This window comes from Symphalangus syndactylus, chromosome 6, assembly GCF_028878055.3.
Source record: "Symphalangus syndactylus isolate Jambi chromosome 6, NHGRI_mSymSyn1-v2.1_pri, whole genome shotgun sequence".
Lineage (NCBI taxonomy): Eukaryota > Metazoa > Chordata > Mammalia > Primates > Hylobatidae > Symphalangus > Symphalangus syndactylus.
The window spans coordinates 39,418,387-39,440,325 of NC_072428.2; the positions used below are offsets into that span (position 1 = coordinate 39,418,387).

General features: G+C 39.8%; 2 protein-coding genes across 21 annotated transcripts in view; one reads left to right on the forward strand and one right to left on the reverse strand.

The window, feature by feature from the left end:
* Positions 1 to 3,134: 3,134 nt before the first annotated feature.
* On the reverse strand, positions 3,135 to 20,511 carry C6H11orf58 (chromosome 6 C11orf58 homolog). Of its 2 annotated transcripts, none has more exons than XM_055282307.2 (5): positions 20,131 to 20,511; positions 14,292 to 14,375; positions 10,838 to 10,898; positions 6,106 to 6,215; positions 3,135 to 4,160 (listed from the first exon to the last, which is right to left on the reverse strand). In XM_055282307.2, the coding sequence occupies exons 1-5, from the start codon at positions 20,191 to 20,193 to the stop codon at positions 3,927 to 3,929; spliced, it is 552 nt and encodes a 183-aa protein (XP_055138282.1). In that variant the 5' UTR covers positions 20,194 to 20,511; the 3' UTR covers positions 3,135 to 3,926. The 2 variants fall into 2 exon arrangements, with proteins under 2 accessions (XP_055138282.1, XP_055138283.1); XM_055282308.2 differs by lacking the exon at positions 20,131 to 20,511 and adding an exon at positions 17,090 to 17,881.
* The window catches only part of SOX6 (SRY-box transcription factor 6), a 792,566-nt gene continuing 791,121 nt past the window's right edge, over positions 20,495 to 21,939 (forward strand). For 15 of the 19 annotated variants that reach the window (XM_055282287.2, XM_055282273.2, XM_055282280.2 and 12 more), the window contains exon 1: positions 20,519 to 21,306. The gene's annotated coding sequence lies outside the window, so the exon portion shown is untranslated. Of the gene's footprint in view, positions 21,307 to 21,939 lie in introns of all 19 variants that reach the window. The other 4 variants (XM_055282289.2, XM_055282290.2, XM_055282291.2 and 1 more) reach the window with 2 other exon arrangements.

Genomic DNA, 21,939 nt, shown 5'->3' on the forward strand with positions numbered 1-21,939 from the left:
CAACAGTAGGCTGGGTGTGGTGGTTCACACCTGTAATCCCAACATTTTGGGAGGCTGAGGCAGGAGGATTGCTTGAGACCAGGAGTTCAAGACCAGCCTGGGCAACATAGCCAGTCTCTACAAATTAATTAAAAAATTAGCCAGGTGTGGTGGCACACACCTGTGGTCCCAGCTACTCAGGAGGCTGAGGTGGGAGGGGCTTGAGCCCTTTGAAGTTAAAGCTGCAGTGAGCCATGATCATGATCATGCCACTGAACTCCAGCTTGGGTGACAGGGCAGGACCCTGTCTCGGGGCGGCAGGGGCAGTGGTGGGAACCAGGAGCCAGCACTTATTGATCACTTATCTATGCACTAAGCTTTTTGCTCATTTTACCTAAGTCTCACAATAACTATGCAAGGGGGTTACTGTTACTATCCTCATTTTACTTACCCAGAAAGGAGACCCAGAGAGATCAACTTATGCTCAAGGTCACCGAGTTTAGCCCTGTGGTAGAGTTGGGATGTCACAACTTAGAGCACAGAAACTTGTCCATGGCTGTGGATTTAGTAAGTGAAGTTCAGGGAATTTGTGCCTGAAGGTCTCTATTTTTATGTAAGATAGAAGGCAAGGACATGTTAAGAGTTAAGGAAAAAAAGAGGGTAACAAGTTTCAGAGTGTAAGTTTTACATAGTAAGAATGGAGAGCCGACTAGAGGAAATAAGGGTTAATGGGCAGTGCTGAGGTCAGTTAAAACCAATTTTTACTAATATAGATTTATACATTTGGTGATCTTTCTCCAGAAATAACTGGTGAGGGTAGGAGGGCTTGGATACATCTAGGGCTGGGAATTTTCCAGGAAGTCGTTTGAGTTAACAATCATGATACTGAATTGATAGATCAGGAAGCCTAGATAGGACTTACAGAGGTGGAAACAGACTATGCCCTAACACAGAGCAGGTATAAAGGAGGAGGGGTTGGTTAGAAGTGAATATTTTTATTGAGTGATTTTAGAAGTTGTTTTCGGATACTGCAAGTATTTAGGATGTGGCTGTGGTGGAAACAAGTAATGGAAGCAAAGCCCTGTGTGTAAGTAGTCACTGAAGCTAACCAGGTAGCTGAAATTTATTTCCCCCAAATTTACTGAAAGAATGTGACCTTTGTGCTCTCAAACTATGGTTCAGGCACTCCAGACTTTTTTTCTGTACCTTCAATTCTCTCAGATTTAAAAAATTATACGAGAGAAGAGGACTTTTGCCTATGAATACAAACATTGCAATCTGTATCCGCAAACATTCAATAGACGGTTAGGTTATGGGTACAAGTAAACACTTGGATATAAGGCAAACATTTAAAAGTGCATTATTTCAGGTATTAAATTATGAATGATATGGAAAAGTTGCCACTGAACTTCCCACTGAATAGTGTTTCACAGCACAAAAATAATCTATTTTCCTGATACTTTTTTAGTATGGATACCAAGACAGCATGACATCAGTTGTCTAATTTTTTTCCAATTTGATTTAAAAAACCCGCATGTTCATGCTTAAGATAGCATTATGTTTAATGGGTGCTAGGAAACCAGGCCACATGGACCAACCGACCTAAATTTACTCTAACCCTGAATTTTGTTAACACCCAATACATGAATTAATTGAAATCTGGATTTCTCTATACGGAGATGAAGAAAGTCTTCTAGTGTAGTTATTTTAAAACAAGGTGCTCCTATTTCCTTATCAGAAACAAGACCATATCAACAACCCGACATTTAAATAATGAACTGAAAATACTTTTAACAACCATAAAACTCATCTCTATCCCATTCTTAAGTAAAAATCAATCTTCACTTTCTACTTAGTTATAAGCAATCCCAGACATTTGAAAATCAGTGGGCAAACTAAAATTGTTGAATAAAGCCAAACTTTTTCAAACCAAGTATTTGTAAATGTCATATGTATTGCCTATCAAGTGATTCAATATTTTACTATAGAGGGTAGCATCTATTTTTCAAAAATGTGAGAAATTAAAAACAAAAAGGCAACAACTTTGGGGTCTGATACATGAAATATACTGCAAGATAGAGTCTATCAACCAGAAATCACCTGTTCTACTTGCTAAATTTCTCTAACACATTCTAAATTTTTTTTTTTTTTTTTTGAGACGGAGTTTTGCTCTCGTTGCCCAGGCTGGAGTGCAATGGGGTGATCTTGGCTCACTGCAACCTCCGCTTCCTGGGTTCAAGTGATTCTCCTGCCTCAGCCTCCTGAGTAGCTGGGATTACAGGCATGCACCACCACGCCCAGCTAATTTTGTATTTTTAGTAGAGATGGGGTTTCTCCATGTTGGTCAGGCTGGTCTCAAACTCCTGACTTCAGGTGATCCAGCCACCTCAGCCTCCCAAAGTGCTGGGATTATAGATGTGAGCCACCGCACCTGGCAACACGTTCTAAATTTCAAAGTGACATAAGAATAATTTTTTAAAATTCCAGCACTCCAAGGCTGGGCGTGGTGGCTCACGCCTGTAATCCCAGCACTTTGGAAGGCCAAGGCAGCTGGATCACGAGGTCAGGAGATCAAGACGATCCTGGCTAACGCCGTGAAACCCCATCTCTACTAAAAATACAAAAAATTTGCCAGGAGTAGTGGCACATGCCTGTAATCTCAGCTACTCAGGAGGCTGAGGCAGGAGAATCGCTTGAACCCAGGAGGCGGAGGTTGCAGTTAGCTGAGATCGCGCCACTGCACTCCAGCCTGGGTGACAGAGCAAGACTCCATCTCAAAAAAAAAAATCCAACACTCCAAATACATCCTTTAAATACCTAGATGTATAATAGTTCAGCTCACAGGTGTGACTAAAGCCTTTTGAACTTGTTACTTAAAAACATTAAGAATTTGGACCCAATTATCCAAAGATCCATTTACTAGCTCATAATGCAATTTGTGTTAATGAGCTGTACAAATCAACCACCTTATAGCAGTCAGATGATTCTACTCTCACACCAACAGAAACAGCAATAAAATTAGAAAGTAATACTTTTTAGTAATTAATCAATAAAATAGCACTGGGATAAAATGAAGAGAATTTCTTGTTTCAGCTTCTTATCAGTAAGCCTGTTCCTCATTTGTAGATAATGAGGATAAAGGTATCACAGCCAAATATGGGAAACTGCTCTTTATTTAGACCTTTGGGACAAAATTAACTTTGGTCACATATTACTTAAAAAAAAAAAAAAAATCCAGTTTTACATATTTCTAAATAGAACTAAATGATCAGAGAAATAATTTCTTCTGTAAAAATTGGCCAAATTTTATCAAAAATCTAACATACGATATAATCCAAATTATAAAAAGACTACTTGGGATCATAATATTCCAAATGTATGACAGTTATAACTCCATCTTAACAAGTGTGAAAAGTACTTGCTCTCATGTTGCTTTGGTCCAAAAGAGTAGAGCTAACTCAGTAACAGGAAACTAAGTACCCAATCTTTTGCCAAAATTAATTTAGATTGTGACTGGCAGCAGAAATATCCATAATGAACAGCTCTACTATAACAAAGAATAATTAAAGAATACTTTTCGTGAACAGATCACAGTATCAAATACATTTTTATAAGAGAAAAATATGAAGGAAATGATAAAACAGCTATCACAAACAAAAAGAAGCATTTCCCCCATAAGGTGAATTAGAGGGTTGATGATGCTAATATGAAAGGAAGTTGAGTACTGTATTTATTTATTTTATACAACTCTTACTCTTTACAAAAATGGTTATAGTCATGCCCATAAAAGTGTAACCCATGGCATTTGAAAGCAAACACTCTTTGTAATTATTTAAAAGGGCCTTTTTAAAAATTATAATACAAAGGTCTGTGCTCTATAAGCAGTCCTCCACTGTGCATTATAACAATAAGGCTTACTTTTAATACAAAGACTAAGCGTTTGGGAGTTATGAACCACTGGATTTAACAAACATCATTTTATAATTGCTTTTTGCATCTTTTTTGTTTTTGGGATCCTCCACTTCATCAGGGTGCTCAGCAGCTTGGAGTTCTTCAGCAGATTCTTCTTTCTCTGACTCTGAATCGCTTTCAGAATCATCTGGACTTTCAGGATCAGGTGAATCATCATCGTCGTCATCATCATCTCCAGCCACATCACCTTCTCCATCATGATCTTCTACCTAAGACATCAATCAATAGGCTCTTTTAAAAATAAACATTAGCCCATACAAAATGTGAGAAAGACTGTCAAGTTCTGTCAGTCTTAGAAACACTCTACTTTGTAGCCATTAGAACAACAGCTTTAAGACTTGAGTAGAATTTTAAGAAAGAGCTCTGTCTGGCTGGGCCCAGTGGCTCATACCTGTGGCTGGAATTCCAGCTACTCAAGAGGCTGAGAGGCAGGGGGATTGCTTGAGGCCAAAAGTTTGAGACCAGCCTGGGCAACATAGTGAGACTCTGTCTCTTTAAAAAAAAAAAAAAAAAAAGAGAGAGAAACTAAAAAAAGAAAGAAAAAAGAAAAAAAATTAGCCAGGCATGGTGGTGCATACCTGTAGTTCTAGCTACTTGGGAGGCTGAGGTGGGAGGATTGCTTGAGCCTAGGAGTTCAAGGCTGTAGTGAGCTATGATCATGCCACTACATTCCAGCCTGTGTGACAGAGCAAGACTCCATTTCTTAAAAGACAAAAGAAAACAAGAGGGGAGGTGCTCTGAAGATCACACACCTATCTCCCCTCCCCTAGTTTGAAAACCACGGTATTACATTTTCCCAAAAGAAACAATTTTTTAAATTAGTAAGGCATGTTAACCACTGACCTTTATGTAGAAATGAGTTATCAATGTTTTGCACATTGCATTACTTTGGAGTAAACAGTAGTCACACATAAATTCATAATATAAAAAGAGATCACTTAGGAAACAACTGAAAAAAAAAAAAAGGCTCTCCTAAACCATTATTTTAAACTTACATGAAATATTTTACTTAACTTGTGAGCATGTTGTTGTTCATGCCTATTAAAAATGTGTCCTGGCTGGGCGTGGTGGCTCACGCCTGTAGTTCCAGCACTTCGGGAGGCGGGAAGATTGCTTGAAGCCAGGAGTTTTGAGACCAGCCTGGGCAACATAGCAAAACTCCGTCTCTACAAAAAATACAAAAATTAGCTAGGCGTGGTGGTGCAGGCCTATATCCCAGGTCCTCAGGAGGCTAAGGTGGCAGTGAGACTGTGCCACTACACTCCAGCCTGGGTGACAGAGTGAGAACCTGTCTCAAAAAAGGGGGAAAAAAAGGTGCTCTAATGATTAAGCAGAATTTTCATTTTTAGAAAACACACTTTAAAATCCTTAGAAACAGGCCAGGTGAGGCTGGACATGGTGGCTCAAGCCTGGAATCCTAGCACTTTGGAAGGCTGAGGCGGGCAGATTGCCTGAGCTCAGTAGTACAAGGCCAGCCTGGGCAACATGGTGAAACCCTATGTCTACTGAAATACAAAAAATTAGCCCGGTGTGGCGGCGTGCACCTGTAATCCCAGCTACTCGGGAGGCTGAGGCAGAATTGCTTGAACCCGGGAGGTGGAAGTTGCAGTGAGCTGAGATCGAGCCACTGCACCCCAGCCTGGGGCAACAGAGACTGTCTCCAAAAGAAAAAAAAAAGGCCGGGTGTGGTGGCTTACACCTGTAATGCCAGCACTTTGGGAGCCCAAGGTGGGTGGGATCACCTGAGGTCAGGAGTTTGAGGCCAGCCTGGTTACATGGTGAGACCCCATCTCTACAAAAATTGGCTGGGAATGATGGCAGGTGCCTGTAATCCCAGCTACTCAGGAGGCTGAGGCAGAAGAATCATTTGAACCTGGGAGGTGGAAGACATCACACCACTGCACTCCAACCTGGTGACAGAGTGAGACTCCATCTCAAAAAAAAAAAAAAAGAAAAAACAACTCCACACAAAATCCTTAGAAACATCTCTCCTGATTATCTACAGAGACCAGTAGGGCATATACAATTATTTTTAAGATAACTACATACAGAAAGCTTTCTACATGGGATTGATTGCTAGGGTAATCTAACAGCAATAAATGGTACCAAACTGAAAACTAATTATCTTCCCAATGAAAATAAGTTAATTACTACCTCACTGAAGCCAAGTCCACAATGTCGCCGGTATCTTCCTGATAATTTACTGTCCATACTTTGCTGATATTGAGACTCCAGTTCTTCATTAATTTTCTTGTCTTCTTCCCCTGCACATCCAGGATACTTTAGTTATGTTTCAGTCAAATTAATAATTTACACAAAAACCCATAATTCAGATGCTATTATGCTCAGGGCTGATTTATCTAATTGTGACTAATTTTACTATGAATTTTGAGAATTTATGCCATAGGTGGTTACCTAATAGACAATAAAATGCCTGATGTAGAGATAGCATAAATATTTATTACTAAGCACTTTGGGTATTAAATGTTTTAGCTTACTTGTAATATAATAAGTACATGTTATCCTGAAAGTTTTTTTTCTATTCACCTAATAAAAACTCTCTAACAAACGGAATTATCTATCTTTGAACAAAAACAGTGAAAAAAGCTAGGCACTTCTGTTCAGCAAATGGCTAAATAAAATGGTCATGTACTGACTCTTCTTTATGCCTTTCTTTGCTTATCAAGTTTATCAGAGCAACTTAAAGTTTAAAGCAGCAGTTTCCAACCTTTTTGGCACCAGGGACCGGTTTTGTGGAAAACAATTTTTCCATGGAGGCGGGTGGTGGTGGTTTTGAGATGATTCAAGTGTATTACATTTATTGTGTACTTTATTATTATGACATCATAATACATAATGAAATAATTGTACAACTCACCACAATGTAGAAGCAGTGGGAGCCCTGACCTTGTTTTCCCTGCAACTAGACGGTCCCATCTGGGGGTGATGGGAGACAGTGACACCCTAAGTGTGTTGCTTATGTCCAGTCTACTCCGTAATCTTGTTTGGCTGTTGTCACTACAGAAAACCCTGTTTCACAAAGACAGGAGGTTGGAAATGGAAGCAGGCTTTCCAGTGCTTTCGTGGCAATCTCAGGATATTCCACTTTGTCTTTAATCCAGAATGTATGGAGATGTGAAGTTGTCTCAAACACACTTTTAAGGGCAACGTCATTTGTGATCTTAAGCAGCTGATCCTCTTCTAGCATGAACAAAGTCGATTCACCTGGCTTATTCACAAATGGGTTGTGAATCCATTCCTTCCCAGTTCGGGGCTCTTTTGTGGCTAGAAAATAATACTCAAATTCTCTGAAGGCTGAGATAGGTGATTATGTGCCAGCTGGGAGAAAAAAGGTCCTGGCTCAGTCTCTTTTAAAATTTCTGCTAATGTTTGAAACATGTCAAAAAATCCCAATGTTCACTTGTGGCCCCCATAATACCAGTTTGGCTTTGAATGCAGCCACTCTATCTGCCAACTTGAACACAGTTTTGTTCTCCCCTGAGGTGACAGATTGAATATGTCACACAAGTAAGCAAGTTTTTTTTTTTTTTTTTTTGAGACAGAGTCTCGCTCTCTTGCCCAGACTGGAGTGCAGCAGCATGATCTCAGCTCACTGCAACCTCTGCCTTCCAGGCTCAAGTGATTCTCGTGCCTCAGCCTCCTGAGTAGCTGGGATTATAGGCGTGTGCCACCACGCCTAGCTAATTTTTGTATTTTTGGCCAGGCTGGTCTCAAACTCCTGGCCTCAGGTGATCTGCCTGCCGTGGCCTCCCAAAAGTGCTGTAATTACAGGCGTGACCCACCATGCCTGGCCAAGTAAGCAAGTTTTGTGACCCAATTCTGTGTCAATGAAATGTGCTGCCAGTGGTGACTTTTTCTAAAATGAAATCTCTGGAGCAACTATTGTAACTGAAAAACTGTGGCCAGTGACCTACCTTTAGGAAGCCATCTCTCTTCTGTGTATAAGAGAAGACGTGTGTGCTCTGTGTCCATCTTCTCACAGAGCTACATAAACAGATGTGAATTAAGGGTATGTACTTTAATGTGGTTGAAAATTTTAATCACATCCTACAAAATGGTAAGTTCAGGTGGCATTTTTCAACTAGCCAGCATCTCTATGGATGATACAGTACACAGACTCACATTCAGAAGCAAGCTCTTTGACCTGAGTAGTAAAACCAGAAAGCTGTCCAGTCATGGCAGCTGCTCCATCCCTGCATATATCGATACAAAATGACCAATTCAGTTTTCCTGATATGTATTTAAAGACTTGAATAGTTCTGCAGCTGTGGTGCTGGTTGAAAACAAAAGTGCACATAACATATCCTCATGCACATCCTCCTGAAAAATGTATCACACAAAAACAAGCATTGTTGCCTTGTTGTCAACACCGGTAGACTCATTAACCTGGATTGCGTACCACAGTGACTCATTAATTCTAACAATTGTGCCTCATATCCTCTATTTCATTAATTCATCTAGTTATGGTGCTAGCCAGAAGAGGAACATGTGCCACCTTTTGAACTGCAGGCTCTCCTAAGAGTTCACAACAGATGTCCTTTGCAGCAGGCAGGATCAACTGACTTTACTACTAAGTCAGTCAACTCACTAGTAAAGGCCTTCTTAGCTTTAGCAATGTGATTAGCCACTAAGAATGATGCTCTCACTGCAGGCACATTTGATGAAGTGGTGGCCTTCAATAATTACTTCTGTTCTTTGCGTTCATTTTTTCTTTTGAAAAATTCCACAGGCTTGTCTTTTAATGCAGGGTGCTCAGTCTCCACGTGGTGAAGCACTTTTAAAGGTTTCATGGCTCTTCTGGATAGCTGGTCATCACATATTAGACAAAGCAGGTTTGGAGAATGTGAATCACCTATTGCAATGAACCTACAATTTAAGTAGGACTCTTGATATTTTCTTTTAAATGCCGCTTTCTCTTTGTTGGCAGTATTAGAGTCTTCTGTTCTCTCATCATTGGGTCTTTCCCCCTTTGCAAAGAAGCTCTCCAAGGACGTTTGTTTTTTTACTCATTTTGGCTAGGGTTAGCTTGTGGGCTTACCAAAGCTGTGACTGAGACAAATGCACAGTGCAGGAAAGAGGCACGGATGGAAGTGGTAAATAAATAATGGGCAGGCCACATGCAGATTAAATAAATGTCAGATTCTGACTTAAAACCTGCCACTAGATGCAGCTTGTCACTTGCCACTCACTGAGAGGGTTTTGATATGAGCCTGCAAGCAGTTGATTACGGTCTCTGTGCAGTCAAGCCTCTCTACTAATGTTAATTTGTTTTTGCAGCCACTCCCCATCACCACCTCAGCTCCACTTCAGATCATCACGCTTTAGATTCTCATAAGGAGGCACAACCTAGATCCCTGGCTTGCACAGTTCACAATAAGGTTCATGCTCCTATGAGAATTTAATGCTGCCAATGATCTGATAGGAGGCGGAGCTCAGGTGGCCATACAAGCCACTGGGAGCAGCTGTAAATACAGATAAAGCTTCTCTGGCTTGCGTGCCACTCACCTCCTGCTGTGTGGTCCAGTTTCTAACAGGCCAGGGAGGGGTACCGGGGATTGGGAGCTCCTGCTTTAAAGCTCTCAGTTTTAAAAGAGTAAATGTGGCAGTTGAAATATTTTTCCATTCTGCAAAGTTTAGGAATTGTTTTTTGCCTTATGTAGCAATACAGATCAATTTGAAGTAATTGTTTAACACTGGAAAAATAAAAGATCTATGAATTTCTAAAATGTGCCACATATGCTGTGTTAGCATAATTTAAATAATTTAAAGTTTTGTTAAACATAATCTAGGTCAATGTGTATTTTATTAATATGTGCCTTTTATTAATAATGTCCAAGATTAGGGTCAGTTTTAAATAGGCAAAATTTTCACTTTTCAGCACACCAAATACCCAAATTCATTTTCAGTTTTTATTTAAAAATGTTCTTCCCTAAAATTATTTTAAAAGCTTATTTCTTCAGGCTCTGCAACTAGTTTATATTCTTCAAAGATTTTAAAACAAAATTTAGTGAATACACAAAACCAAATGCCAACTATGACATTATATGCTAACATACAAAGAACAAAAATTCTGTACATACCAGAGTTAACAAGTTGAGGCATAAAACCTCACTACAATTAAACTATATGTTCTGAATCAGTAAAAATGGAGACAGAAAAAGGTTAGTTTCTTGGTTAGAATATCATGACATATAATCTCTCATCTTTTAAAAATCAAAGTACATGATAATTGATACTTTATATATGTAACATGTTTACCTATTACACATTTCTAATTTTTTTTTTTTGGGGACAGAGTTGCACTCTGTCGCTCAGGCTGGAGTGCAATGGTGCTATCTTGGCTCACTGCAACCTCTGCCTCTCAGGTTCAGGCAATTATCGTGCCTCAGCCTCCCAAGCAGCTGGGATTACAGGTGTGAGCCACCACATCTGGCTAATTTTTTTTTTTAGTAGAGATAGGGTTTTGCCATGTTGACTAGGCTGGTGATTTGCCTCAAGTGATTGGCCCACCTCAGCCTCCCAAAATGCTGGGATTACAGGCATAAGCCATGGTGCCCAGCATTTTTTTCTCTCCTCTTTTTTTTTAAATTTTAAGAGATGAGGTCTTGCTCTGTAGCCCAGGCTGGAATGCAGTGGTGCAATCATAGCTTCATTGCAGCCTCAAACTCCTGGGCTTAAGTGAATCTCCCACTTTAACCTCCCAAATAACTGGGATTACAGGCATTAAGCCACTGCACCCAGCTCCAATTCTAATATTTTAATAATTTACACAATTACATGCCAAAGTAGAATATCTTGAAACATGAACACATACTTCATATTCTGAATTTACCACTTCCATTTTAATTACATTTTACTTTCCTACCTGTTCGGAAGTGAGATGTTGATTTGTGATCTCCTATAACAAGACGACCAGTATGTTCTTTCTATAAGAAGGTTGAAAATGTATTAGCATTTGAGACCACTAATTTAACCTTACTGGGTATCTACTATGTGCTGAAAACTATTCTGGGACACAGTGAAGACAAAAGATTAAATTAGAATCTCTGCCTTTAAGGACCTTACATTCTAGCAAGGGTAGGAATGGGGAAGGGAGACAGGCAAATGTAATCACTATTTATACTATGTTAGAAGGTACTAAGTGTGATTAAAACAAAACAGACTTGAGTAAGGAGTAGAGCAGGTTGGAATTTTAAATAAGATGAATAGATAACTAGAAAATTGAGTCAATCTAAACATTTTCTTTCCTAAAGGCCAGTTAAATGAGTTGCTTTAACTTCTCACCTGCTCTTTCTGCTGCCTCAAGTATATCTCATGGAGAGAAAGCAAATGAGATTTGGCCAGACAAAAATGAAATAATTAAAACTTATAATGTATCATATAAAGTGATAGATCTTATTACAGTATATCACAATCATTAGCTATCTCTTTACTATTTGACAATAAACTACTAATCTCAACTTGTCAAAAAGAACAATTTAAAACAATCCTGTACTCTAAACATAAAAATACATCTGATTCAATATTACCTACTGATTAAACTGCATAATTACTCTCAATTTAATCAGTCCAATCCACTCTTTATGGTTCATATTTAGTTTCATAAGTGCTCATTAAAACACCATGTGAAGGTGAGAATAAATGTGACTTTGGAAAGCAAACTTAACCAATCATCTGTGAAGATACAGTAACAAACCTTCCTATTGTGAAAAAATGGCAGATGGTCTCCATACACAAAAATGATACTACTGAAAAACTTCAAGTGTTAATGCTCATTGCTTTATGTGCCATTAACACATAAGCAAATCAATAATTCAGTGTGTTACTTGTTTAGGTTGCAAAACTGACAGCCATTAACAATATTTTAATATAACAGCATCAAGTTATTCCAGGATGATGATAGTATTGCACTGATCTATTCATATGTTCTTAGCTGGTTCTTCCTGTGACCAATAAAATATTCATGATAGCCGGCTAGGATTACAAATACACTCTGTGGCCACAAAATGGAATAAATCTAAACACCCCATATGAAGATCAAATCTACAATCTTGGCCTCACAAAGAGTTTAATCTATGGGCCAGGCGCAGTGGCTCATGCCTGTAATCCCAGCACTTTGGGAGGCAAAGGAGGGTGGATCATGAGGTCAGGAGTTCAAATGGTAAAGCCCTGTCTCTACTAAAAATACAAAAATTAGCCAGGCATGGTGGCAGGCGCCTGCAATCCCAGCTACTCGGGAGGCTGAGGCAGAGAACTGCTTGAACTCGGGGGGGCAGAGGTTGCAGTGAGACTGTCTCAAAAAAAAAAAAAAAAAAAATGAATTTAATCTATGCTGAACAACCTATTTACTAGTTAGTCAACTTCCATATATTTTATATTAGGATGTTCTTCCTAAGTACTTGAATAATTTTCATTCTACTAAGTTGAATATGGCCCCTAAACTAACACTTACCTTACATATCCTTAACAAATCTTTTAAGTCCTCACTTAATTTTCAATGATAGGTTCTTGGAAACTTCGACCTTAACTGATTTTAGTTGAAACAACCTATAATGAAAACAATTTTCCTCCTTATCAGTGTTACAGTGAAACAACTTTATTGTCAGTTTGCTAAAAGTTAGTTTCCAAGAACCACAAGGGATGTTAAGTGAGGACTTAATATATTTGCATGAAACAAGAGAAATTGCAGACTATTTTCTATGACAAATTACAAATTGGGAAATCTCGATTAATGATATTATACAAATGCTTTATTTAAATAGGTCTCAGTGTTTTACACGACCTCTTTCTATCCCCAAACCCATTGTTGTAGTCTGGCTAACTCCTTCTCATCCTTTGAGATTCAGATCAATTCTATTTTGGGGAAGCTTTCTTGCACTGCTAAACCAGAGTTAGCTGCCCTCTGTGATTCCACAGCACTACGTGCATGGCTTTCTCACAGCAATTACAACTCTGTATTGCTATTACCTGGTTTCCTCCATTACATAATAGCTTCAAACATGTATTATTGATCTATATGACCACCGAGGATCCAGCACAGTAGTAGGTAGTCTGTAATTTTTGGGAAAATGAATGAACGTATTCCCATGTGCATAACAAAACAAAGAGCAGAATTTCATTTTAAGGTGCTTAAGAAGAGAGAAAAAAAGCTTTCCTATTTCTTTTCAATTTAGTTTGTAGGAAGACTGTTGGGACAATGTTAGGAAAATAAGTTTACTTGCTTACAAAAAATAAGTATCTAGAGATCCCTGTATAAACTGCTAGGATAAAGAAAGGTTTTTACAATAGATATTTTCCTGGCACTTGTTTTATATAGTTGACCCTGAACACAGGATTAAACTGTGTGGATCCACTTATACTTGAATTTACTTCTGCCTCTGCCACTCCCAGACAGTAAGACAATCCTTCCTTTTCAGCCCACTCAAAACATGAAGACTATGAGGATGAAGACCTTTATGATGATCCACCTCCAATTAATGAAGGGTCAATTATTTTCTCTTCCTTATAATTTTCTTGATAACATTTCCTTTTCTTTATTGTAAGAATACAGGATATAATACATGTAAAATATGTGTTAACTGATAATTATGTTATCAGTAAGACTTCCAGTCAACAGTAGGCTACTAGTAGTTAAGTTGTTGGGGAGTCGAAAGTTATATGCAAACTTTTGACTGCCTGCAGAACCAGCACCCCTAAACCCCACATTGCTCAAGGGTCAACTGTACCTTCCATTAACGTTAACCAAACTGACAGGCATTTCAAAGTATCTTGAACACTTTTAAAATTAAGGTTTTCTTTCCCCCTGGTGTTCTAAACATTCAGAGAAACTTCTCTATCTAGTAACAAACTATAGAAATAATCTCTGAAAGTGTAGTCTTAAAATTAGGTTTTTGATAAAGGATATTCCTGTGGTTACTACTTCAAGGGCTGGAGGGAGCTATAAAATATGACAGGCTTTACACTTTGGCCAGAGGTTCCCACAAGATAACCTACCCAGAAGAAATATCTTCTGTCAAACCACTGGGCCAACATATGGCAAATCATAAACTTTGACATCTCTTTTCTCCTATATAGCCTCCTTGAACCAAATTTTTTTCTGTACAGTCTTTAAACTTTAAGGACAGAGCATCCTAGAAGTGGCTCAAAAATAATATAAATTTTATGTGCTTGGTTAGGCCATATGTATTTCCCAAAGCCAAAAGAAATCACACAGAACAGGAAAATGGAGTCCAAGTATATTCAGTCCTTCTTACTCAGCATACACAAAAAGGGCAATATTTTCACAGAAAAGGTAAAAATGCTCACCATCTGATGCTTACCTTTCCTGCACCCATAAGTCTCAAGAACTTTTGTTTTCTCTCTTCATTACCCAAGTCTGCTGCCTCCCAATTGCTAGATCCCAGCTAGAAAAAAAATTGGTTGATTAATTTTTTTTTGCATAAAAATAAGTATTACAAAATCTAAAGTCTACCTGTAACTCTCAAGTTTTTTTCCCGTCAGTTGTAACTATAAACAGAGTTCATTTTTCTTGCTTTGGAAATTAAGCATATTCATCACATTCAAATTTACTCCTTTTCTATTACCTCACAGTAGAATCCTTTAGTTCTTCTACAGCCAGAGCTGAGTCTCAAAAGTTTGCCTGTATCAGAGTCACCTAGAGGGCTTGTTAAAACAGACTGCAGGGCTACAGCCCCAGAGATTCAGTGGGTCTGGGGTGGAGCTCTAGGATTTGAATTTCAACAAATTCTTAAATGATTGCTGATGCTATTTATCTGGGGACCACACTTTGAGACCCACTGCCTTGCAGGGTCCTAGAGCACCTAGTACTCTGAACTTAGATGGCAGCCACAGTTGTTAGTTGAAGTTAAAAATTCTGCCTTTATCAGTGAGCTAACTTTTAACTTGAGAGAAAATTTTAACTTTTCAGTTGCCTTTTTTTTTTTTTAAGCAGTTCTAGTTATTTGTTAGGATTGAGATGTCATTACTTTTATTCTTTCTTAAAAGTCTTCCAAAGAACAAAGAGAAAACTTATTTTTTAAAATAATAGACTAAAACTCAGCTATCTTGCAATTATCAAATGAGTCCACTGAACTCTTTTATAAATCTAAGAAATACGATGGAATCCTAGTGAGCATATTTTTCCCTACATTTTGAAACAAATGTAAAAACTGTTGTTTTTTTTAACAGTTCATTATTTATAATTCATTCTTCTCAACTATGCTAAAAATAACTAAAATAGTTTTTAAGATATTAGTTTTCTCACTGTATTGTCCAAAGTATTTCATCATCATCTTTCAAGACATCATACCTGTTGTCTACTTTTAGCTTTCATTGAACACAGATGGGAATTCACAATTTTTCATTTTCTATTCATAATGGCAAAGAGAAAAAACTGACAGAAGGCATTAACCATTATTAGACGAAGAAGGTGAATGCAAAATGACAGGCAGTCGTATTCTAGACTAATGATGATGATAAAATTAACTGCAAAAATCTCAGACTACGAGTTTGGATGAGGAAATACTAGAAGGCTTTTCTCCCACCCAAGAATTGACAAGAAAAAGAAAAAAAAAGACAAACAAGAAATGTACTCTCACTGGGAGAGCCATCAGCAGGAAGGACTTCATCTTGCAATATTTCACATTAAGAGCCAGGATCAGCCCATTTTCTAAAAGGAGGTGTGACTGTTTTATCTCATCTTTTACAATGTTTATGCATCAAAGTTTACTTGATTTGGTTGCAAATGGACAAAGGGTGAAGGCAGATGTGTACACAAGGTGACTGGAAGGAAAATGAAATAAAAATATTCACTGAATTTATCATTCTAATTAAGTTTATAATCTAAAAATAAAAATGTTTTGCAATTATGGAGCAAGGATGACAAATCCTTCTTCAACACAAAATTGTAAGCAATAGAACGTTTCAAAAATTCCTCAAGTATTGTATTTTGATGATGCAAAATGCGAGACAGGTTTGAACTTCAAGGGTCCCTTATAAGTGGATTTCTTTTACAACCAAATGCAGATCCATCCCAAGTATATGGAAGGCTGATTTTTCCTATTCTCAGGTTCCACAGGGCTGGCTGCGGAACCTGAGTATGCAAGATTTGCCAAGGAGGTGGGTGGGTCCTGGAACCAATCCCCCACATTTAGCATACTGAAGGATGACTATATGTACATCAAAATCAGGAAAACATAGAATGTAAGTTTCGGTTTGCTATTGTTAAATTCACATTAAAATTCCTAATAAAGTTGTTTTGCACTATCTCCCTTTATTATTTCTAAAAATTATTTGTAAAAGACTAATATTAAAAAAAACACTATTTCCCCTGGGCATATGAGAGTTAAAGCATTTGTACCAACCTGGACCCATTTGCGCTTCTAAATTCTCATTAGTGGAAGGGCTTATATGCTGTCATAATTTTGGTTCCCTAAGTTCCAAATCTCTACTTCTTTCCATGTGACCCTCTCATATATTTTTATAGGCCATTTAGTTCTTAACTATTTCTGGCTCAATACAGTTAAAGTAATGGTGAAGCTTCAGTTCTGACAATCACTAAATCACTTGCTCTCTAAGCCAGAATCTGACATTTAACTTAATTTTAACTCCTTATCTATAAAGAGATGCCTTTTTAAAAGACTGTCTTAAGACACTGAGGCACAGAGAGGCTAAGTGACTTGCTTTGATCCTCTGACCATCCTGTGTTTTTTCCACATCATACTGTCCATGATCAAATGAGACAGATGAAAGTGGTCTATGAACTAGTTATAAAAATGTATAGAAGTTAAAAAATTGTGTAAAAACCAACTTTCTTGATTCTGCTTCTATTAAAAGAGTAAAATATCTTTAGTGTTTATATAAATAACCCTGTCATCTACAACTTCTAATCCCAATGTTTTAAGGAAATAACATTAAGTCCTGCCAGTTCTTCTTTTCAAAGACCTTAAAGCAGCACTTCGGGACCGGACTGGCATCAGGGACTGGTTTCGTGGAATACACTTTTTCCACTGAGAGGATGTGATGGTTTCAGGATGATTCAAGTGCATTACATTTATTGGGCACTTTATTTCTATCATTACTACATTGTAATCTATAATGAAATAATTATACAACTTACCATAATGTAGACTCAGTGGAAGCTTTGAGTTTGTTTTCCTAAAACTAGACAGTCCCATCTGGGGGTAATGGGAGACAGTGACAGAGATCACCTGGCATTAGATTCTCAGAAGGAGTATGCAACCTAGATCACTCCCATGTGCAGTTCACACCAGGGTTTACGCTCCTATGAGAATCAAATGCCAACAGGAGGCAGAGCTCAGGTGGTAACGCAAGCCAAGGGGAGCGGTTGTAAATACAGATGAAGATTTGCTGGCTGGCCCACAGCTCATGTCCTGCTGTGCAGCCTAGTTCTGTGGCCCAGGCGTTGGAGATCCCTGCCTTAAAGTACAGCAGTTGCTGCATGCTGCCTTAAAGTTGCCCAAATGCTGCATTCTGAAAAGCACGTGGGTGCACTATACATTTTAAGAGAGTTCCTTAGCAGTTACTAAAATTAACCTCCCCACTTTTCCCACTTCCTATAAGATAGCTTTCATTTCTCCACTCCAAGCCAATGAAACTACTTTTAAGTTGTCTTCATCCTTAATACCCTTTACTACAGAACTGCAATCAATTTACCTCCTCAATACATACCCTGGTGACTCTTAGAATTTACTCCTACATTGTTAGCGTTTTTCTAGAGTTGTATTGTGATTTAGTATCTACTTTTAATATTAAAAAGTTTTGTTACCTCAATTAGATGTGAGGTCAATGGGCATAAGAAAACTTCAATGATCTCTCATATACCGTGGATGCTCATTAGAAACTGTTTCCCAACTATATATTATAGCTAGATTTTTTTTTTTTTGAGACAGAGTCTGACTCTGTCGCCCAGGCTGGAGTGCAGTGGCGCCATCTCGGCTCACTGCAAGCTCCTCCTCCCGGGTTCACGCCATTCTCCTGCCTCAGCCTCCCTAGTAGCTGGGACTACAGGCGCCCGCTACCAAGCCCGGCTAATTTTTTTTTTATTTTTTTAGTACAGGCGGGGTTTCACTGTGTTAGCCAGGATGGTCTGGATCTCCTGACCTCGTGATCCGCCTGCCTCGGCCTCCCAAAGTGTTGGGATTACAGGCGTGAGCCACCGCGCCCGGCCTGCTAGTTTTTCTTTTTCCTACAACAGCTTGGAGGTATTTTAATGAATGTATTACTTATAGTTAAAAAAATTTTTTTTTTAAGTACTGGCTGAGCAAGGTGGCTCACAGCTGTAATTCCAGCACTTTGGGAGGCCGAGGTGGGCAGATCGCTTGAGTCTAGTAGTTGGAGACCAGACTGGGCAATGTGGCAGAACCCGGTCTCTACTAAAAATACAAAAAATTAGTCGGGTGTAATGGCGCACACCTGTAGTCCGAGCTACTGTGGTGGTGGTGGGGGAAGAGGGGGTTGAAGCAGGAGGATCACCTGAGCCAGGGAGGCGGAGGCTGCAGGGAGCACTGACCGTGCCACTGCACTCCAGCCTGGGCGACAGAGACCCTGTCTCACCTGTCTCAAAACAAAAACAAAACCCAGGTACTTAAAGATACGCTTATATGATTGGGAAAGGTCTTAAAGGTCGTCTAGTTTAAACTGATCTCTTCCGAAGCTGTAAACTTAATGACTTAATCCCTTTAACTTTGTTAAATTTCATATCACCTGGAGTTTTCTGTCACGCTAAAAGATATTTCCAAACAGGTGTCTGACATCCTAGCAATCAAGTCACATTTAAAGATCAGGAGGAAAACAATGTAACAGCTTTTCAGGTGGCAGCCAGGTTACTCAAAAGTGTGGATCAATTCCTGACAAAACCTGAATTACCATATTAACAAGATCTAAAAGCCAGTAGCAGAAAGAACAGAGAGCAAGCATAAACTTCTCTAGGTGCCCATTCATCCCCAAATCTTTATTGATTGCTAATCTTTCTGCAGAGCTGAAATCGATTCCTTTAAAGACCCTTAATATTCCGGTCCTCGCCCCACCTCCCATCACAGGGGTAGGTCTTAACATCATCTCATTTGCTATAAAGTAGTATTCAGTGGGCTTTTAAAATTTTATGAAAAGCATTAAAATGCACTATCGAAAAATTTAAAGCTCTATGTATTCAGAAATTGACAGTACTTTAAACAAAACCGAAAAAAACCTAGATATCCCTTCATCTTCCTTAAAGATGACCGACCTCTCCGCGCCCTCTCCAACAATTTTCCCCATCAACGTTGCCAAGACGCTGTATGAAGACATTGTATGAAGGACCTAGTTTTACCTTTACTGGTTACCTACCGTTTCCATGACACTGCGCTAGGAGCTAGGGCAAATATACAAAAAAGCCTAAAATAAGCATCATATTTCTCTCCGAATTCCCAACATCCAGCACTGCAGTAAATATTTAATGGGTTACTTTAAGGGATAAACCGTTCGCTATTAAAACCTATGAGGTGGGGGCTGGGAAAGGGAACGGCATTTGATGGGGAGACGAGGTAAGAAGAACGAAGTATTAATATCCGACATCAAAATGGGCTTCTAGGTCTCAACGTCTTAGACTTCACCACCAGAGCCAGTACCAAATTACACCCGTGGCACAACTTTCGGCTCAATACTATTCTCGGTTTAACCTTACTAGTGCAGCTAAAGTTAACTCTCAACAGCACATTGTAAAAATCATCCAGGCAGGAAAAATCTGTACAAATGTGCACGAACATTTCGACATTGTCACGGGAACATTTAGAACCCAAAACAGGGAGAGTCTTGCCGTCTCTATCCTGAGTACAAAGGCCCGAGAAAGCACCCTCATCGGCCCCCCAAAACGCACGTACGAAATCCCTTGACTAAGCTCTTTCACTCCTCGACCCTCTCAGAATTTCCTTCCTCAATCTCCCTTCCTACGCAGGTCTCCGGCTCTCAGCGTGTGGGCCTCTTCAAACCTTCTGACCCTCATAAAGATTAAGGGAGACATTTTCCACTCATTCTTCTGATTTCTTCCCTGGGTTCTCCCGCTGCGGGCCACCTCAGGCGCGTCCTCCTCCAACCACCCTTCCGGCCTACTCCAGCCTTTAGTAGGCCTCAACCCTCAGCCACTCCGCCATTGTTATTTACATCGTCGTCTGGGGAGGCTGAACGCTTCACCCCATGCGGGTGAGACTCTCTGGCAGCACTCATCCTTGCGGGGATCCCGACGAAAAATGCCGAATCCTCTCGCCGCTCTCCCCAGGCGCAAAACCAGCAGCTTGCAATCCGCCACCGGCCCAAGCAGCGCCACTACACAACGCAGAGCCCCTCCGGGCCTTCTCTGCCACAGTCGTCACTGTTGCGGCCCCTCGCCGCCCCGGGGCACTTTGGGAGTTGTAGTTTTCTGATTCACTGCATACTGGCCCGAATAAAAAAGATGTGTCCGTGACTAAAACTACAATTCCCAGGAAGCCCGGAGGTTCAATTCGCGCTGTGTGGCGGGAGTGCCCTCAGAGGCCCCGCCTTCGGCTGGTGGAGGAACGTTCCCGCGGATGGGTATGGCGGTGAGCTTTGACTGAGAGCTTCGTCGCCGCAGGAGGAGGCCTAGAGGGGTTTTTGCCTTTCACGGTGCAACGCTGCCCTAGTGGCAAATGTATCATCGTAGCTAGGCACCTATGTTTAAATGTAATGTTTGAGGCTGACTGAATCCTCACGAATACCCTCTACCCAGGACAAAAACCTTAACAAAAAATGGCTTCTACCATTTCCACCCTGGTGTTCTCTATTGCGCCCAGGGGATTTCTCTATTGCGCGGCCGGTGATGCTGCTTTCTAAAGGTTTTGATGAATATTTCGCTCTTTTCCCATACAGAAATGAGTTCAGTATGTTGTTAAATGTTGGCTAATTGGCGGTTATTGAAAACGGGGATTTAGCTGAGGGAAATCTGTTAAGTTTTCATATGGCTTTGTGTGAGGTGGGAGTGAGCACTCGCTCCTCACTGACCTCGCTGCGGATGTCTGGGCACCGTACAGTAGGGGCCTTCACCAAGCAAAGTCCATCCATGCCACAAAAGCCTCTATTTTTTTCTTTTTTAAAAAAAGTAATTATTGAGGTGAAATTCACATATAAAATTAACCATTTTAAAGTGTACAGTCCACTGGCACTTAGTACATTCACAATCGTGTGCAGCTGTCACCTCTGATTCCAAGAAGTTTCACCACTCCAAAAGGAACCCCAATGCCCGTTAGCAATCCCTCCCCATTTCTCGCCCTCTCTCCAGATTCAAGTGATCACTATTCTACTCAAAAAGCCCTGCATTTAAAGGTATTTATTGTTCAGATACTGGAGACTATCTCCTACTTTATCAAGGTGTCTGAATTTGTAACCAGGTCTGAACCTAACTTTCTGTCAGAATCCTTGTCCTTAATAATTCTGAAGCTTGCTCACCTTGAATACAAATGTGATTTTTTTTTTTTTTTAAGCAAAAATTAGTCCTGGCGCTGTGGCTCAGGCCTGTAATCCCAGCATTTTGGGAGGCTGAGGCGGGTGGATCACGAGGTCAGGAGTTCGAGACCAGCCTGATCAACATGGTGAAACCACGTCTCTACTAAAAATACAAAAATTAGTCTGGCATGATGGCACATGCCTCTAATCCCAGCTACTCAGGAGGCTGAGGCAGGAGAACCGCTTGAGCCCGGGAGGCGGAGGTTTCAGCGAGCCGAGATGGTGCCACTGCACTCCAGCCTGGGCGACAGAGTGAGACTCGGTCTCTTAATAAATAAATAAATAATAAGTGGTATGGATAATACATATCTGCTGTTTCGGAACTGAGAGCAGTTTGTGAAACAATGCTTAGCTATTAGCTTTTGAACTCAGCAATTGCTGTAGTTTCACTGCCTGTGTACAAATATTACTTACCTAGATTTCAGATCCTCACTGAACCATTCATAGAATTGT